The sequence below is a fragment of the Mobula birostris genome, unplaced genomic scaffold (assembly GCF_030028105.1).
Source record: "Mobula birostris isolate sMobBir1 unplaced genomic scaffold, sMobBir1.hap1 scaffold_747, whole genome shotgun sequence".
In the NCBI taxonomy this organism is placed as follows: Eukaryota; Metazoa; Chordata; class Chondrichthyes; order Myliobatiformes; family Myliobatidae; genus Mobula; species Mobula birostris.
The window spans coordinates 70,589-90,124 of NW_027278464.1; the positions used below are offsets into that span (position 1 = coordinate 70,589).

The following is a 19,536-nucleotide window of genomic DNA, read 5'->3' on the forward strand; positions in this document are numbered from 1 at the left end:
TCGACTCTGAACTTATACCTGGATAAACTCGGCTCTGATCTTACACCCGGATAAACTCGACTCTGATCATATACCCGGATAAACTCGGCTCTGATCTGATACCCGGATAAACTCGACTCTGATCTTACACCCAGATAAACTCGACTCTGATCTCAGGCCTGGATAAACTCGACTCTGATCTTACACCCGGATAAACTCGACTCTGATCTTACACCCGGATTATCTCGACTCTGTTCTTACACCCGGATAAACTCGACTCTGATCTTACGCCCGGATAAACTCGACTCTGATCTTAGACCTGGATAAATTCGACTCTGATCTTACGCCCGGATAAACTCGACTCTGATCTTACGTCCCGATATACTCGACTCTGATCTTACACCCGGATAAACTCGACTCTGATCTCATGCCTGGATAAACTCGACTCTGATCTTACACCCGGATAAACTCGACTCTGATCTCATGCCTGGATAAACTCGACTCTGATCTTACACCCGGATAAACTCGATTCTGATCTTACACCCGGATAAACTCGACTCTGATCTTATACCCGGATAAACTCGACTTTGATCTCATGCCTGGATAAACTCGACTCTGATCTTATACCCTTGATATACTCGACTCTGATCTTATACCTGGATAAACTCGGCTCTGATCTTACACCCGGATAAACTCGACTCTGATCATATACCCGGATAAACTCGGCTCTGATCTTACACCCGGATAAACTCGACTCTGATCATATACCCGGATAAACTCGGCTCTGATCTTACACCCGGATAAACTCGACTCTGATCATATACCCGGATAAACTCGGCTCTGATCTTACACCCGGATAAACTCGACTCTGATCATATACCCGGATAAACTCGGCTCTGATCTTATACCCTTGATAAACTCGGCTCTGATCTTATACCCGGATAAACTCGACTCTGATCTCAGGCCTGGATAAACTCGACTCTGATCTTACACCCGGATAAACTCGACTCTGATCTTACACCCAGATAAACTCGACTCTGATCTTACGCCCGGATAAACTCGACTCTGATCTTAGACCTGGATAAATTCGACTCTGATCTTACGCCCGGATAAACTCGACTCTGATCTTACACCCGGATAAACTCGACTCTGATCTTACACCCGGGTAAACTCGGCTCTGATCTTATACCCAGATAAACTCGACTCTGATCTTATACCCTTGATAAACTCGGCTCTGATCTTACACCCGGATAAACTCGTCTCTGATCTTATACCCTTGATATACTCGACTCTGAACTTATACCTGGATAAACTCGGCTCTGATCTTACACCCGGATAAACTCGACTCTGATCATATACCCGGATAAACTCGGCTCTGATCTGATACCCGGATAAACTCGACTCTGATCTTACACCCGGATAAACTCGACTCTGATCTCAGGCCTGGATAAACTCGACTCTGATCTTACACCCGGATAAACTCGACTCTGATCTTACACCCGGATTATCTCGACTCTGTTCTTACACCCGGATAAATTTGACTCTGATCTTCCGCCCGGATAAACTCGACTCTGATCTTAGACCTGGATAAATTCGACTCTGATCTTACACCCGGATAAACTCGACTCTGATCTTACGTCCCGATATACTCGACTCTGATCTTACACCCGGATAAACTCGACTCTGATCTCATGCCTGGATAACCTCGACTCTGATCTTACACCCGGATAAACTCGATTCTGATCTTACACCCGGATAAACTCGACTCTGATCTTAAACCCGGATAAACTCGACTCTGATCTTATACCCGGACAAACTCGGCTCTGATCTTATACCCGGATAAACTTGACTTTGATCTTACACCCGGATAAACTCGACTCTGATTTTACACCCGGATAAACTCGACTCTGATCTTATACCCGGGTAAACTTGACTCTGATCTTACAACTGGGTAAACTCGACTCTGATCTTATACCCAGATAAACTTGACTCTGATCTTATTCCCGGATAAACTCGACTCTGATCTTATACCCTTGATAAACTGGCTCTGATCTTATACCCGGATAAACTCGACTCTGATCTTACACCCGGGTAAACTCGGCTCTGATCTTATACCCGGAATAACTCGACTCTGATCTCATGCCTGGATAAACTCGACTCTGATCTTACACCCGGATAAACTCGGCTCTGACCTTATACCCGGATAAACTCGGCTCTGATCTTATACCCGGATAAACTCGACTCTGATCTTACCCCCGGATATACTCAACTCTGATCTTACACCCGGATAAACTTGACTCTGATCTTACGCCCGGATAAACTCGACTCTGATCTTACACCCGGATAAGCTCGACTCTGATCTTACACCCGGATAAACTCGACTCTGACCTTATACCCGGATAAACTCGGCTCTTATCTTTTACCCGGATAAACTCGACTCTGACCTTATACCCGGATATACTCGACTCTGATCTTACACCCGGATAAACTCGACTCTGATCTTACTCCCGGTTAAACTCGACTCTGATCTTGCAGCCGGAGAAACTCGACTCTGATCTTGCACCCGGAGAAACTCGACTCTGATCTCATGCCTGGATAAACTCGACTCTGATCTTACACCCGGATAAACTCGACTCTGATCTCATGCCTGGATAAACTCGACTCTGATCTTACGCCCGGATAAACTCGACTCTGATCTTAGACCCGGATAAACTCGACTCTGATCTTACGCCCGGATAAACTCGACTCTGATCTTGCACCCGGAGAAACTCGACTCTGATCTCATGCCTGGATAAACTCGGCTCTGATCTTACACCCGGATAAACTCGACTCTGATCTTATACCCGGATAAACTCGACTCTGATCTTATACCCGGATAGACTCGACTCTGATCTTACGCCCGGATAAACTCGACTCTGATCTTACACACGGATAAATTCGACTCTGATCTTTCACCCAGATAAACTCGACTCTGATCTTACACCCGGATAAACTCGACTGTGTGACAAAGATTGAGAGAGTTTGATATCAGGGGTATCAGAATCCGAATCAGGTTTAATATCACCAGCAGATGAAATTTGTTGTTTTCGGGAGCAGTACGTTGCAATCGTTCGTTCGTTATGAGCTGTGTTGTATAACGTGGGCGATCACGGTCTTTCCACGATCGTGATTGTTCTTCGTTTTTTTTTCTCCAGAAGTGGTTTGCCATTGCCTCCTTCTCGGCCGTGTCCTTATGAGATGGGTGACCCCAGTCATTATCAATACTCTCCAGAGATTGTCTGCCTGGCGTCAGTGGTCACATAACCAGGACTTGTGATCTGCACCGGCTGTTCATATGACCATCCGCCACCTGCTCCCAGGGCTTCACGTGACCCTGATCAGGGGGCTAAGCAGGTGCTACACCTCGCCCAAGGGTGACCTGAAGACTAGTGGAGGGAAAGAGTGCCTCACACCTCCTTTGGTAGAGATGTATCTCCACCCCGCCATCCCACATTGCAATACATGGTATAAGCTATAAATTTTAATGAAATAACTCGAGCAAAAAGAGACAATAAATAGTGAGGTACTGAGGTAGATGTTGAGAGCTATGGGGTTAGTGTGGGAAGGTGGGAAAGGGACCTGACCTGCTGTGATCTTATTGAATGGTGAAGAAAGCTCCAATTTGGATTCAGTTATCACCTGTACATTGGACCATACAGTGAACTGCATCGCTTGCGTTAACGGCCAACACACCCAAGGAAGTGCTGGGGCAGCCGGCAAGTGTGGCCACACATTCTGACACCAACCTAACATACCCACAATGCTCAAAAGAACCACACAGAACACAGCAAAACGGAAGTTCAAAGTAAATCTATTATTAAAGTACGTATATGTCACCTTATACCACCCTGAGATTCATTTTCTCACAGGTATTCATAATAGAACAAAGAAATACAATACAATCAATGAAAAATTACACATAAAGACTAACAAGCAACCAATGTGCAAAAGAAGACAAACTTTGTAAATACAAAAAAAGATAGATAGACAGATAGATGCACAGATTGGGAGATGGACAGACGGGGAGACAGACAGACAGCCAGATAGATAGATAGAGAGATGGATAGATAGACAGACACAGACAGATAGACAGATAGACAGATAGATAGATAGACAGACAAATAGACAGAGATAGATAGATATGTAGACAGACAGACAGATAGATAAATAGGTAGATTTATGACTCCGTACCATGTACTTACCTGCCCATTCACCTCAGACCAGGCTCCTGGGACCTTGTCATTACCCCGGATCCAGTTGTGAATGGCCTCAGCTGGTTGGTCCCAGTTGACCTACGAACAGAGAAATGGGTGAGCCCTTTGTTCTCTGGGCCACCGGTCACCATCGCTGGCTGTCTCCACAGTGAGGCTGACCCACGTCCACGGTGGCGTGACCCGTGTGCTGACCGTAACACCTGCCCACTGCTACGCCCCACCATCAAAACTGTGAACTACGCTTTCTGATCCTTCCGTCTCTCCACCACACACATAACAGCAGTCTTTCTCCCAGAGTGGAGATGGCTAATACAAGGGGCGTCATTTTAAGGTGATTGGAGAAAGTATAGGGGGTTTACACAGAGAGTGGGGGGTGTGTGGAATGCCCTGCCAGGGGTGGTGGGAGAGGCAGATACATCAGGGAAATTTAAGAGACTCTTAGATAGGCACATGGACAATAGAAAAATAGAGGGCTTTATGGAAGGGAAGGGTTAGATTGATCTTAGGGTAGGTTTAAAAAGTCAGCACAACATTGTGTGCTGAAAGACTAACAGTACTGTGTTGTACTGTTTCATGCTCAGTGACCACTTTATTAGGAACCTCTGGCCACTGAGTGTGTGTCCGTGGTCTTCTGCTGCTGTAGCCCGTCCACTTCAAGGTTTGACGTGTTGTGCATTCAGAGATGCTCTTCTACACACCACCGTTGTAACATGTGGTTATTTGAGTTACTGTCGCCTTCCTGTCAGTTTGAACCGGTCTGACCGTTCTCCTCTGACCTCCCTCAGTAACAAGGCATTTTCACCCACAGAACTGCCGCTCACTGGATTTTTGTTTTGTGTTTTGCGCCATTCTCTGTAAACTCTAGAAACTGTTGTGTGTGAAAATCCCAGGAGATCAGCCGTTTCTGACATACTCAAACCATCCCGTCCGGCATTCTGATATTTAGCCTGAACAACAACTGAACCTCCTGACCATGTCTGCATGCTTTTATACATTGAGTTTCTGCCACAGGATCGGCTGATGAGATATTTGCATTAACGAGGTGTACAGGTGTATCTAATGAAGTGTTGATTGACTGTATGTTCACTATTCTATACCCTGCCAGCACAGGTATCTGTGTATGGGGATCCTTTGTGATTCAATGTCTATTTTTAATCTAATCATGTCCTCGGGACGGTTGCTGCATTACTGACCTTGACCTTTAATGGATCTCACATTGTCAGGCAGTAATTAATCCTCAAATCTTCATGGTTCATTTCCACCCTGTGTTACTGACGGTCACTCAATAACCCTCTTCCCCAGACCTCTGGTGTCACAGAGTACAGAGAGAGGCCATTTGGCAATACTAGTCCAAGTTGACCAAGATCTAATCCCATTGGCCCAGATCCCTCTAAACTTCTCCTATCTGTGTACCTGCCCAAATATTTCTTAAATGGTACAATCTTACCTGTTTCAATCACTTCCCCTAACAGCCCATTCCATATACTGACCTCCCTCAGATTCCGAATAAATCTCTCCCCTCTCACCTTCAACTCTGCCTTTTAGACATTGACCCCCCTCCCCAGACTTGGGGAAACAGACCGTGTACATTCGTCCTGTCCAAGCCCCTCATGATCTCCCCTCGGGTGCCACAGTAGTGCAATGCAACGCCAGCTCGGAAGTGCTGGAGCTGAGAGTTCAATCCCATCATCCTCTGTGCATTCTTCCCATGTGGTAAGTGACGGTCACGCAGTAACCCCCTTCACCCACGCCGCGTACTGGCTGATTGGGAGTTACAGTCTGGATCGGTCTCGACCAGAGGGCACTGCAGAGGAGGAGGGTCTCATTAAAACCTAACGAATATTGAAAGGATGTGGAGAGGATGGTGGGGGGATGTAGGACCAGAATTGAGGGGCGTCCATTTAGACCAGAGCTGAGGAGAAATTTCTTTAGCCAGAGGGTGGTGAATCTGTGGAATTCATTGCCACAGACGGCTGTGGAGGCCAAGTCACTGGGTATATTTAAAGTGGAGTTTGATAGGTTCTGATTAATCAGGGCATCAAAGGCTAGGGGGAGAAGGCAGGGGAATGGGGTTGAGAGGGATAGTAAATTAGCCATGATGGAATGACGGAGCAGGCTCGATGGGCCGAATGGCCCTATTTTGCTTCTGTGTCTCATGGAAATGGTACCTTTGCATTTTCCTTCTTCTGAATGCCCTCATAAGTGGCTCCATCTTCAGGCTGTTTGATCCTCGGTGCTTTCCCCGCGGCGATGAGCTCCACTGATTCAACCTGGCAACAGGCAAAATAGAAAAGCCACTGACTGACAGAAAATACAGGGCAGGAGAGTGTCATCTGGCCCCAGAAACGTACCTCACTGTTCCATGTGACAATGGCCATTCCCTCCATCCTCTCCTTTTACATCTCTTTTTCGTTCCCTCCCTTCCATCCTCTCCCTCTTTCCCTCCCCTCCCTTCCTCTTCCCGTATGTCTTTCTCTCCCTCTCCACTTTATGAGCTCTCTCTCTCTCTCTCTCCCGTACTAGGTACCTTGGACAGTACGCACCATGGCTTTTACCCCCTCGGGGAAGAGGAATCGCTTGTACAAGGTGTTGATGGTGTCATCAGGGAACACTTCGCACTCTCTCTCCATGAGAATTGGGCCTGTGTCCAGTCCGTCATCTGCCCAGAAGATACTGAATCCTCCTTTCTTGTCTCCATGAATAAGCGTCCTGGGAAAACAGGGAGTCAGTGAGAGACCAACTAGTGCTGTCCTTGCTGAGCCCAAGGTCCTTGGCCCCACCCTCAGTGAGGAACGGGTCAGAAGGGCCTTCAGCTGAAAAGATGACCCTGTTTCTTTCTCTCCCTCCCTCTCTCTCTCTCTCTCTCTCTGTCTCTCTTTCCACAGATGTGGCCTGACCCACTGAGTATTTCCTACAGTTTCTGACTTTATTTCAGATTGTCAGCATCTGCAACACAGTAACTGAATGAAAATCGGTGAAGTATTTGTTGGATACACACTTTCCCCTTCCTTCATAAGTTGTGCAATTTGAATTGCCAGCATTTATTGCACATCCCTAATTCCCTGTGAACTGAGGATTTGGTTAAAAGACGTTTACACTGAATGGCTTTCACGTAGATGAAAGTTGTCCATACATGCATGTTAGCATAGTGATTGGTGTGACGGTTTACAGTGTCTGTGTTCGGGGTTCAATTCCCGCCTCTGTTTGTAAGGAGTTTGTATGTTCTCCCTGTGACCCTGTGGGGTTTATCCGGGTGCTCTGGTTTCCTCCCACAGTCCAAAGCCGTCCGGGTTTGTACGTTAATTGGTAGTCAGTAATTTGGCATGTTAGTGTGGCCGTGCAGTCTAGCATGGTGGACCACTGTTCCTGTTTCCTGGAGGTGCTACTGAAGTGTAGTTGTGTGTGTGTGTGTGTGTGAGTGTATGACTGAGTGTGTGAGTGCGTGTGTGCACGTGCTGGTTGTGTTGTCTGTATGTGAGTCAGTGAGTGTGTAAGTGAGTGAGTGTGTGAGTGAGTATGTGAGTGAGTGATTGTGTCAGTGAGTGATTGTGTGTGTGCGAGTGTGAGTGTGAGTGAGTGTGTGTGGGTGATTGTGTGTGTGAGTGTGTGTGACTGTGTGAGTGAGTGAGTGAGTGTGTGCATGTGCTGGTTGTGTGTGCGTGTATGTGAGTCAGTAAGTGTGTAAGTGAATGAGTGTGTGAGTGAGTGAGTGTGTGATTGTGTGTGAGTGATTGCGTGTGAGTGAGTGTGTGAGTGTGAGTGAGTAAGTGAGCGTGTGTTTGAGTGTGAGTGTGTGAGTGAGTGTGTGACTATGTATGTGCATATGCTGGTTGTGTGTGCATGTATGTGAGCCAGTGAGTGTGTAAGTGAGTGAGTGTGTGAGTGTGAGTGAGTGTGTGTGTATGTATGTGTGTGAGTGAGTGAGTATATGTGTGAGTGTGTCAGAGCCACTTTGAGTGAGTACAAATCACCATCTAAGACGATTTGAGATGTGTTGCTTTGAAGCAGCCCTGCAGAGACAAAGACAGAAAATTGTTCGAACTTACAAAAGTGAATGAATCATGCAAAGGAATGTCACCTTTTGCTCTCTTTTTGTACCATTTTTAATATATTTTTATTGTGATCTTCACCCAACGACCAGCACCCACTGACTATCACCCACAAGCCAGCACCAACAGGCCAGCACCCACAGGCCAGTACCCATGACCATTGCCCACTGACCATCGCCCACTGACCATCACCCATGACCATCCCCCACTGACCATCACCCACTGAACATCGCCCACTGACCATCACCCACTGAACATTGCCCACTGAACATCACTCATGACCATCCCCCACTGACCATCACCCACTGAACATCGCCCACTGACCATCACCCACTGAACATTGCCCACTGACCATCACCCACTGAACATCACCCATGACCATCCCCCACTGACCATCACCCACTGAACATTGCCCACTGAACATCACCCATGACCATCCCCCACTGACCATCACCCACTAGCCTTAACCCACTGACCATCACCCACTGACCATCACCCACTAGCCTTAACCCACTGACCATCACCCACTGACCATCACCCATGACCAGCACCCACTGACTATCACCCACAAGCCAGCACCAACAGGCCAGCACCCACAGGCCAGTATCCATGACCATCGCCCACTGAACATTGCCCATGACCATCCCCCACTGACCATCACCCACTGACCATCGCCCACTGACCATCGCCAACTGACCATCGCCCACTAGCCTTAACCCACTGACCATCACCCATGACCATCGCCCACTGACCATCGCCCATTGACCATCACCCACTGACCATCACCCACTAGCCTTAACCCACTGACCATCGCCCACTGACCATCACCCACTGACCATCACCCACTAGCCTTAACCCACTAGCCTTAACCCACTGACCATCGCCCACTGACCATCACCCACTGACCATCGCCCACTGACCATCACCCACTGACCATCACCCATTGACCATCGCCCACTGACCATCACCCACTAGCCTTTACCCACTGACCACCACACAGAGAAGAGGGTCCAGCCCCCACTTACCAGTTGATGGCGGAAGCCCCCCTGTGCCGGGGCAGCAGGGATGGGTGGTAAATGATGGAGCCGTGCTTGGGGAAGTCGATGACTTCCATCGGGATGAACTGGGAGCAGAACGGCAGGACATTCAGCTCAGCTCCGAGGCTGGAGTACTCCTTCACCACCTCAGGGATGGCCGCCCCTTTCACCCTCCACCGAGGGTACTTGAAAACCCGCGTTCCATCCTTCGTACCCTCTGCAGCTGGTGAGAGAGACGGAGTCGCGGTCACTTGGAGCAGGAACACCCAGGAACACAGTCTGAGGCTGCCCAGCGAGGCAAAGAACAAACTCTACCCCCACCCTGCCCGTGTGCCGGAGAGACTCCAGGAAACCAACACCAGCCATCCAGCCCCTCCCTCCCCACCCCTCAGACAACCGCTCTCTGTCTCCCTCCGATGCCCATGCATTCCTGCTGCTCCCCTCCTCCTACAGGAGTGATTCCAGCACCCCCCTCCTGCCTGCCCATGCCAGAGGCTCCTCCTCAATTCCCGGTTAGGGACTGGTTTAGATTGGACTCTCATTAATTCCATTGTTTTTTAATTTGTAATTACTCTGAATGCCTGCGAGAAAATGAATCTCGGGGTTGTATGTGCTGACATATATGTACCTTGATAATAAATTTACTTTGAACTTTGAACTCATTCTGGAGTGGGAACTTCTCAACAAAACTCATTGAGGTGTAATACCATATAACCATATAACCATATACCCTAAATGTCCCTTCACAATATTCCTTAAGTGGCCCTTCCCGCTCTCCTTGCTCCATTGATAATTATCGAGGCTGTTCATATGTTCACATGTATTTACGTTTGATTATTGACGTTTGTGCACGTGACCGTTCTGCTAATTGTTGATTGCTCATGGCTGTTTGCACTATTGTCTTGTAAATCGTTGGTTGTTATAATGTGTCCCGTCATGGTATTGCCCTGTGTTTTATACTTGGCACTGAACCACTATCAAATCTGGAATGTTTCACATATTGGCAATAAAGTGATTCTGATTCTGATTCTGAAAAGTATTCCACCCCATTAACCCTTTGCTGGTTTATTGGTTACCCCTCGGAGCCCCTGCCAGCTAGTCTCTTTGGTCACTTGACCTTCAGTTAATTGTATGTCCTTTACCACTGTAACAAAAGGGTTTACTGAGTTTCTACTGAGGATTTTGGAACAGACACCCTAAAGCAGGAGCTTCCAGTCGTTTTTATGCCATGGAAACCGAACTGTTAACTGAGGGGTCTCCGGAACCCAGGCTGGTAACCTTTACCTAAGGGGATTATTGGTCTGGGTTTCCTGGTTTATTGGTCACCTCTTGGATCCCCTGCCAGCTAGTCTCTTTGCTGTGTAACCCTCACCACTAACAAAAGGGTCATCCTGAGTTTGTACTGAGTGAGGCTTTTGGAACCAAGATCAAGGGTTTCTGCTTTTTGGGATATGTTACCATTGTAAGTACATCATTCTGTAAATTTACCTGACAACATCAGAATCAGGTTTATTATCACTGGCATAGAAACATAGAAACATAGAAAACCTACAGCACAATACAGGCCCTTCGGCCCACAATGCTGTGCCAAACATGTCCTTACATTAGAAATTACCCATAGCCCTCTATTTTTCTAAGCTCCATATACCTATCCAAAAGTCTCTTAAAAGACCCTATCGTATCCACCTCCACCATCGTCACTGGCAGCCCATTCCACACACTCACCACTCTCTGTGCGTAAAAAACTTACCCCTGACATCTCCTCTGTACCTACTTCCCAGCACCTTAAACCTGTGTCCTCTCATGTTAGCCATTTCAGCCCTGGGAAAAAGCCTCTCACTATCCACATGATCAATGCCTCTCATCATCTTATACACCTCTATCAGGCCACCTCTCATCCTCCGTCACTCCAAGGAGAAAAGGCCGAGTTCACTCAACCAATTGGGCATGCTCCCCAATCCAGGCAACATCCTTGTAAATCTCCTCTGCACCCTTTCTATGGTTTCCATGTCCTTCCTGTAGTGAAATGAGGTGACCAGAACTGAACCAGAACACACGTGTCATGAAATTTGTTAACTTAGCAGCAGCAGCAGTTCAATGGAGTACATAATATAGAAGAAGAAACAGTAAATAAATAAGTAAATCAATTACAGTTTATGTATATTGAATAGGTTCAAAATCATGCAAAAACAGAAATAATATATATTTAAAAAGTGAGGGAGCATTCAGGGGTTCAATGTCCATTTAGAAATTGGATGGCAGAGGGGAAGAAGCTGTTCCTGAATCACTGAGTGTGTGCCTTCGGGCTTCTGTACCCACTATCTGATGGTAACAATGAGCAACTACAGCAATAGAAACTGTTGTTAATTGTTTTTTTTCTTGTCTTTGTGTTGAAGAAGCATAAAACATAATGTCGGGAGAATGAGATTCCCTTGGATTCTCCAGGACGCGTCCTCTCCTGGAGGCTCACAGTGTGAAAAAAGACTTTTAAATTTCTCAGGTACAGATTCCGTGTGACGCAGTTTCAGGCAGTCACTTATGGGGCTCGTCTGGGGAGTTTACTCAGTCACGAGCAGCTTTTTTCTACCACGTTGGTTGAGGCTAGAACTTGAGGGTGAAAGGTGAAATATTTAAGGGGTATCTGAGGGGGACCTTTCGAAGGCGGTGAGAGTGTGGAATAAGCTGCCAGTGGAAGTGGTGAATGCAGGTTTGAATTGAACATTTAAGGGAGGTTTGGTTAAGTACGTGGATGGGAGGGGAAGGAGGACTGTGGTGCTGATGCAGATTTAATAGGTCAGCATGGACTAGATGGGCCAAAGTGCTTGTTTCTATGCTGTAGCATTCTCGGACTCTAAGAGGCACATTGGGCGAAAGAGCTGGGACAGGGACCTACAGTGGGTTGCACCAGAGAGCAGTGAGTCTTTCTGCCGAGGCTCTGGTTATCCACACAGGTAACTGGAGATCTCACGGTGGCTTTGGTGGCTGGGTGTGTTATTCTTGGTGGCCTGGCTTCCACTGACCTGTCCCACAATGCTACGACACTGATAAAAGACATCATTGGATAAGCTGATGTAGCCATGGGCGCTAGCATGGATCCCCGCTATGCCTGCCTGTCTATGTTCCAAGCCTACACTGGTATCTCTCCCCAGCTTTTCCTACACTACACTGACGTCAATTCCTCTTCCCATTTCCATTCCGCTGCGATGAGGCCACACTCAGGGTGGAGGAGTGACCAAGCTGATGGCATGAACATCAATTTCTCAAACTTCTGGTAATGGCCCCCTGCCTCCTTCACCATTCCCCATTCCCCATTCCCAATTCCCTCGCTCACCTTATCGCCTCACCTGCCCATCACCTCCTTCTGGTGCTCCTCCCCCTTCCCTTTCTTCCATGGCCTTCTGTCCTCTCCTATCAGATTCCCCCATCTCTAGCCCTGTATCTCTTTCACCAATTAACTTCCCAGCTCTTTCCTTCACCCCCCTCCCAGTTTCACCTATCACTTTGTATTTCTTCTTCCCCTCCCCCTACCATCTTCTTCCTCATATTTTTTCTCCAGTCCTGATGAAGGTTCTTGGCCTGAAACGTTGACTGTGCTCTTTTCCATAGATGCTGTTTGACCTGCTGATTTCCTCCAGCATTTTGTATGTTGCGTTAAACTAATTAAATGAGTTATCAAATGGTTAACTACAAACAACAGGAATTCTGCAGATGCTGGAAATTCAAGCAACACACATCAAAGTTGCTGGTGAACACAGCAGGCCAGGCAGCATCTCTAGGAAGAGGTACAGTCGACGTTTCAGGCCAAGACCCTTCGTCAGGACTAACTGAAGGAAGAGTTAGTAAGAGATTTGAAAGTGGGAGGGGGAGGGGGAGATCCAAAATGATAGGAGAAGACAGGAGGGGGAGGGATGGAGCCAAGAGCTGGACAGGTGATAGGCAAAAGGGATGACATGAAGATCATGGGACAGGAGGTCCGGGAAGAAAGACAAGGAGGGGGACCCAGAGGATGGGCAAGAGGTATATTCAAAGGGACAGAGGGAGAAAAAGGAGAGTGAGAGAAAGAATGTGTGTATAAAAATAAGTAACAGATGGGGTACGAGGGGGAGGTGGGGCATTAGCGGAAGTTAGAGAAGTCGATGTTCATGCCATCAGGTTGGAGGCTACTCAGACGGAATATAAGGTGTTGTTCCTCCAACCTGAGTGTGGCTTCATCTTTACAGTAGAGGAGGCCGTGGATAGACATGTCAGAATGGGAATGGGATGTGGAATTAAAATGTGTGGCCACTGGGAGATCCTGCTTTCTCTGGCAGACAGAGTGTAGATGTTCAGCAAAGCGGTCTCCCAGTCTGCGTCGGGTCTCGCCAATATATAAAAGGCCTTTTATATACTTATATAGACTGGGAGACCGTCCCCTGGTTCCCCATCCTCTGGTTCCCCCCCCACCTTGTCTTTCTTCCCGGACCTCCTGTTCCCTGATCCTCTCATATCCCCTTTTGCCAATCACCTGTCCAGCTCTTGGCTCCATCTCTCCCCCTCCTGTCTTCTCCTATCATTTTGGATCTCCCCCTCCCCCTCCAACTTTCAAATCCTTTACTCACTCTTCCTTCAGTTAGTCCTGACGAAGGGTCTCGGCCCGAAACGTCGACTGTACCTCTTCCTAGAGATGCTGCCTGGCCTGCTGCGTTCACCAGCAACTTTGATGTGTGTTGCTTAAATGGTTAACTAATCTCTTCTGCCTACACAATATCATATCCCTCCATTTCCCTCACACCCATGTGCCTATCCAAATGTCTCTGTAAAGTCTGTAATGTGTTTGCTTCTACCACCATCCTCTGTGTAAAAAAAACTTGCCCCTCACATCTCCTTTGAAATGACCCTCTCTCACCATAAATGCTTGCCTTCTGGCATTAGATATTTCAACCCTGGGAAAAAGATACTGTCTGTAAACTCTGTCTGTACCTACCATCATCATCGAAACATTTATCAGATGCTCACAGCCTCTGCCACTCCGGAGGAAATTTCGTTAGCTGTAAAGTGCTTGGGTCATGCTGAGGGCTGGCACAGCCCAGAGGAATGCAGCTTCCACCATTCACTGGGGTAGGAATAGTGCAGACCCCTCCCAAGGCTGAAACTCCCACTGTAACCAACGCAAGGACCTTTGCTTTGTGTCTGAGCAAAATTTGAACCAAGTGACGACAGACAAAGTGCCAGTATCCTGCAGCAGCCAAAACTAGCCCCACCTCCTGGCCTTTGAACCTTGGCTCCATCACGGAGTAGTCGTTAGACAATCAAAACACTCTAGAATATTGAACAGTACGACGCAATATGGCCCTTCAGCCAACTGTGTTGTGCTGGGTTTCTAACTTATTCCAAAATCAATCTCACTATTCCCACCCACATCGTTCATTCACACATTATGTGTCGTATCGTATGACATGGGTGATTGTGGTCTTCCCATAACCATGATTATTCTTGCCAAATTTCCCTGCAGAAGTGGTTTACTATTGCCTTCTTCTGGGAAGTGTCTTTACAAGATGGGTGACCCCAGCCGTTATCAACACTAGTCAGAGACTGTCTGCCTGGTGTCAGTGGTCGTATAACCAGGACTTGTGATCTGCACCAGCTGCTCATATGACCATCCACCATCTGATCCCACGGCTTCATGTGACCCTGATCAGGGGCTAAGCAGGTGCTGCACCTTGCCCAAGGGTGACCTGCAGGCTAGCAGAGGGAAGGAGCGCCTTCCACCTCCTTTGGTAGAGACATGTCCCCACCCCACCACCCAACCCTCCATTTTCCTATCATCTGAGAGTCTCTTAATTGTCCCGAATGTACCTGCCTCCAACACCCCACCCCAAACAACAAGAACACCGACCAACAATAAGTAACAGCAAGGAACTGTACCCTGACCCCTTTCCATCAAGTTGTTGACTCCACCCTCCCCCTCCAGATCAGAAACCCTTTTCTTGGGACACTTCACTCACCAAGAGCATCCTCTTTCCCATCTTTGTCCGGGATTGTGAATATCCCCACAATCTCGTGTCCTGCCTTTTTCAGTTCCTTGTACACCTCTTGGCCAAACAGGCTTTGTCCAATCACAGCGATCTTCATCCTCCTTCACCAATCAGCACGCTCCTGTTGAGGCCAGTGTGAACCAATCACCAAACGGTAAACACAAACACAGCATTCAGCAGCACCACCCCAGCAGCCCACACTCCCTCCCTCTCCCATCCTCCCAGACCTCTACAGTTCTGTTCGAAACCGGTGCTTGTGAGAATACAGGAGACAAGGAAACCATTCGATAGGATCAGTAACACACTCAAAGTGCTGGAGGAATTCAGTAGGTCAGGCAGCATCTATGGAGAGGGATAAACAGTCAACATTTTGGGCTGAGACCCTTCATTGGCACTGGAAAGAAAGGGGAAGAAAGCAGAATAAGAAAGTTGGGGAAGAGGAAGGAGGACAACCTGGCAGATGATAGGTGATGACGAAGGATCTCGGCCTGAAACGTCGACTGCACCTCTTCCTAGAGATGCTGCCTGGCCTCTTGCGTTCACCAGCAACTTTGATGTGTGTTACTTGAATTTCCAGCATCTGCAGAATTCCTGTTGTTTGAGATGATAGGTGAGCCCGCTTTGATGCAATGATTCTCTCAGGTGATGCTATGTCTTAGTTTGGAGAAAATCAGAAGTCGAACTTTTGATCCTCCATTTGACTTTGAGAAAAGGTGGGGTTCATTTGCCCGCTACTATCATCTGATTTGAGTTAATTAAATTGGTTTCCTTCTGATTCTTGTTTAAATGGATTTGAGTTGGCGGATTGATGTTTTTCTTCTATGGAAGCTTGTATGGTGTATAGATCCCGGGTCGTGCTTCCAATGGGATTTTTTTGTGTTTTTTTTTTGTTTTAGTTAGAAGGGGTTCTTTTTTCCTTCTTTTTTTTTCCAAAAAAATAGTTTTAACATTTTATTTTTTCTTATTATTATTGATATATTGTTTAGTTTTGTTAATCAGTTATTCGGTAATTTAATTCCTCATTGTACATATTGACATGTTGACTTGATTACTTTCATGTATTTTTTTCTGTTGATCTTCAATAGTAATTAATAAAAAAGATTTTAAAATGAAATAAAATGATAGGTGAGACCAGATAAGGAGGAAAGTGAGAGAGGGAGGGGAGGTGAACATCGACTATTCCCCTCACAGATGCTGCCTGACCTTCTGATTCCTTCAGCCTCTGGAGTTCCCACATCTTGTGTTTACAATAGGATCAATACCTCTTATCCTTCTCTTTAAATCCTCCCAGTGCTCGAGTTTCCCCACCCCGCCAGGGCAGAGAATTACAGAGGTTCCCTACCCTCTACAGGAAGGAAAGCACACAGAGGCGGCCTGCAAGTGTTGTCGAATATCCCAAGTCGGCATAGCATGCCTGCGGTGTTCAGCAGAACAACGCCAGCAATGACAACCACAGACGTTGAGTTGAACTTGTAGGAGAAGTTGGTGAGTAATTTGGAGGACTGTGCGCCGTTTTGATCACCTACCTACAGGAAAGATGTAAACAAGGTTGTAAGAGTACAGAGAAAATTTACAAGGATGTTGCCAGGTCTGGAAGACCTGTGTTATAAGGAAAGACTGAATGGGTTAGGACTGTATTCTTTAGAATGTGCATGGGAGCATTTCAGTTACCGTGTGGACGTGTACCCACTCAGCTTAAAAGGAACAATGGCACCCACGTCTATCACTTCCACAAGAAGCTCATTCCACATGCTCAGCATCCACAGTCTGGAGAAAGTTGCACCTTGGGTTCCTTTGAAATCTCTCCCCTTTCATCTTAAACCTGTGCCCTCTTTTTGTGATTCACCACCTGCAGGAAAAAGACTGCATATTCACCCTACCTCAGCCCTCATGATTTTATACTCCCCTGTCAGGTCACACTCCATTCTCCTACACTCAAATGGATAAAGTCCCAATCTGCTCAGTCTCTTCCCATTCCTCAGTCCCTCAGTTGTCAGCAACATCCTTGTAAATCTCCTCTGTACTCTTTCCAGCTCAATAGTATCTTTCCTACACAAGGTGACCAAACCAGAACACAATATTCCAAATGTGGCCTCACCAACATCTTATGCAACCACAACATCACACCCTAATTCCTGTACTCAGTGTTCTGAGGGGAATCTGTGGGTGGCGGTGTTCCCCTGTACCCACTGCCCTTAGTGGGATGGAAGGGGGGGGGAGTTGTTAGGGGCTGCCAGCACTGGGTGAGTAACTGAGGTGCGTTTTGTAGTCAGTCTGCACTGCAGGCACTGTGGAGGGAGGGAGTGTTTAGTGGGTGGGTGGGGTGACGATCGAGCAGGCTGCTTGGCCACAGATAAAAACTTTAAAGCACGCAGGCTCTAGAAACCTGCAATAAAAAAAGCAGGAAACGACGTAAAACTCAGCAGGTCGTGCAGCAGCTGCAGAGAGAGTTGAAGGCTGGGCGGTGCGGTGGGTAGGTCCGCTGTCTCACACCTGCAGAGACCCGACTTCCATCTCAGCCTCCGGCAATGTCATCGTGTAGACTTTGCCAATTGGCCTTGTGACCACATGGAATTCCCCTGGGGTGATGCGATCCCAATGACATCTCCACCAATGACATCTGAGTCGTTGCTTAATTAGCTGCTGAAAATAGCACCCCCCCCCCGCCCCGTGTATGGGTGAAGGTTACAACTTGAGTGAAGGATGGGATGACAGTATGGATCCGATGGGCAGAAGGGCCTGGTTTCTGCTGTACCTCTCTTTGTCCTGGAGCCTCTGTAGGATGGGTGTCCCATCACACACCCACTGTTGGCCAGGGGTAACAACACACAGTAAACCCCAGAGGAACTCAGCAGAACCGAGACCTAGAGCAGCCCTGGTGAAGGGTCTCGCCCGAAACGCCGACTGTTTATCCATTTCCATAGATGCAGGGAGGACTCTCGGTGAAACTCTAACCCGGTTATAAATAGCGACACGATCTGAGCGTCGACCCAACGAAAACCAGTAGCCCGCAAAAAAATGTCCGTTAAAGCACGCCAAAGTAATAAACTTTCTGCAAACTTCTCGCGAGTGAGGAAGAGGGGCTGTCCGGAACTGAATGAGGGTCGGGATAATTCACTCCAAACACGTAGCAAACGGAAGAGAGAGACAGATAGATAGAGGCAGAGAGAGACAGACAGAAAGAGTGGGGGAGAGAGAAACCAGTGTGTGGTTTCAGTCCCAGGCTGAATGTTTGTTTACGGTACAGTCTCTCTCCCCACTCCCCTAATTCCTTCCCTTTGCCCCAGCATTGCCCGAGGTGTTAGGGGAGAGAGGCAGGCGGGGAGCAGGCACTCACCGTCTCGGGCGACCGGGCTGTGAGGCAGAGCTGCTGGAGAGTGCGAGGAGCGAGGAGGGAGGCGCTCGGAGGGCGGTTGGTTTTGGCATCGACCCAGGGTCGGGCGAGAGATTACCACACACCCTCCCAGCCTGACTGGGAAGGACACTGGAAACCCGGTCGTTATCACCGCACTCGGCAAAACCACGTCTCCCGCCGGGCCCGGCTCAGATTGGTGTTTCCAGCATGAAGTTTAGAAAAGTTTGAGAGGCCCCGAGGCGGGAGACAGGGTCCTCTATAAATTCAAAATCCACTTTATTCTTATTTGTTGAAATTTTACAAGTTGAATCAAAAATCAAGTTCATTATTGTTTTTGTGGCAGCAGTGCAATATATGATTACTATAGGCTAAAATAAGAATATATATATAATAAGCAGTGTAAAACAAGAGCAGAATAGTGAGATCGCGTACATGGATTCGTTGTCTGATGGCGGAAGGGGAGACACTGTTTATAAAACATTGAGCGTGTCTTCGGGTTTCCTTACCCCCCGCCCCCGACGGCGGTATTGCAATGAGCTGAGGGAACGTCATTGATGGCGAGGCTCCTGCATGATGGGTGCCACCTACCTGAGGCATCGCTTTTTGAAGATGGCCCCGATGCCAGTGCCCATGATGGATCTGGCTGAGTTTACAATTTTAAGAACATAAACATAGAACATAGAATAGTACAGCACAGTACAGTACAGGCTCTTCTGCTCACAATGTTGTGTCGACCCTCAAACCCTGCCTCCCATATACCCCCCCCCCACTTTAAATTCCTCCATATACCTGTCTAGTAGTCTCTTAAACTTCACTAGTGTATCTGCCTCCACCACTGACTCAGGCAGT

The 19,536-nt window shown here is 47.6% G+C and overlaps 1 protein-coding gene across 1 annotated transcript; it reads right to left on the reverse strand.

The window, feature by feature from the left end:
* Positions 1-4,101: 4,101 nt before the first annotated feature.
* Positions 4,102-18,809, reverse strand: LOC140193722 (cytosolic 10-formyltetrahydrofolate dehydrogenase-like; the record flags this gene model as incomplete). Its single annotated transcript, XM_072250887.1, has 6 exons — positions 18,670-18,809; positions 15,303-15,453; positions 9,307-9,541; positions 6,776-6,941; positions 6,401-6,502; positions 4,102-4,310 (listed from the first exon to the last, which is right to left on the reverse strand). Coding segments are annotated over exons 2-6 (839 nt in total), but the record flags the coding sequence as incomplete, so codon positions are not given.
* Between the last annotated feature and the right edge of the window lie 727 nt (positions 18,810-19,536).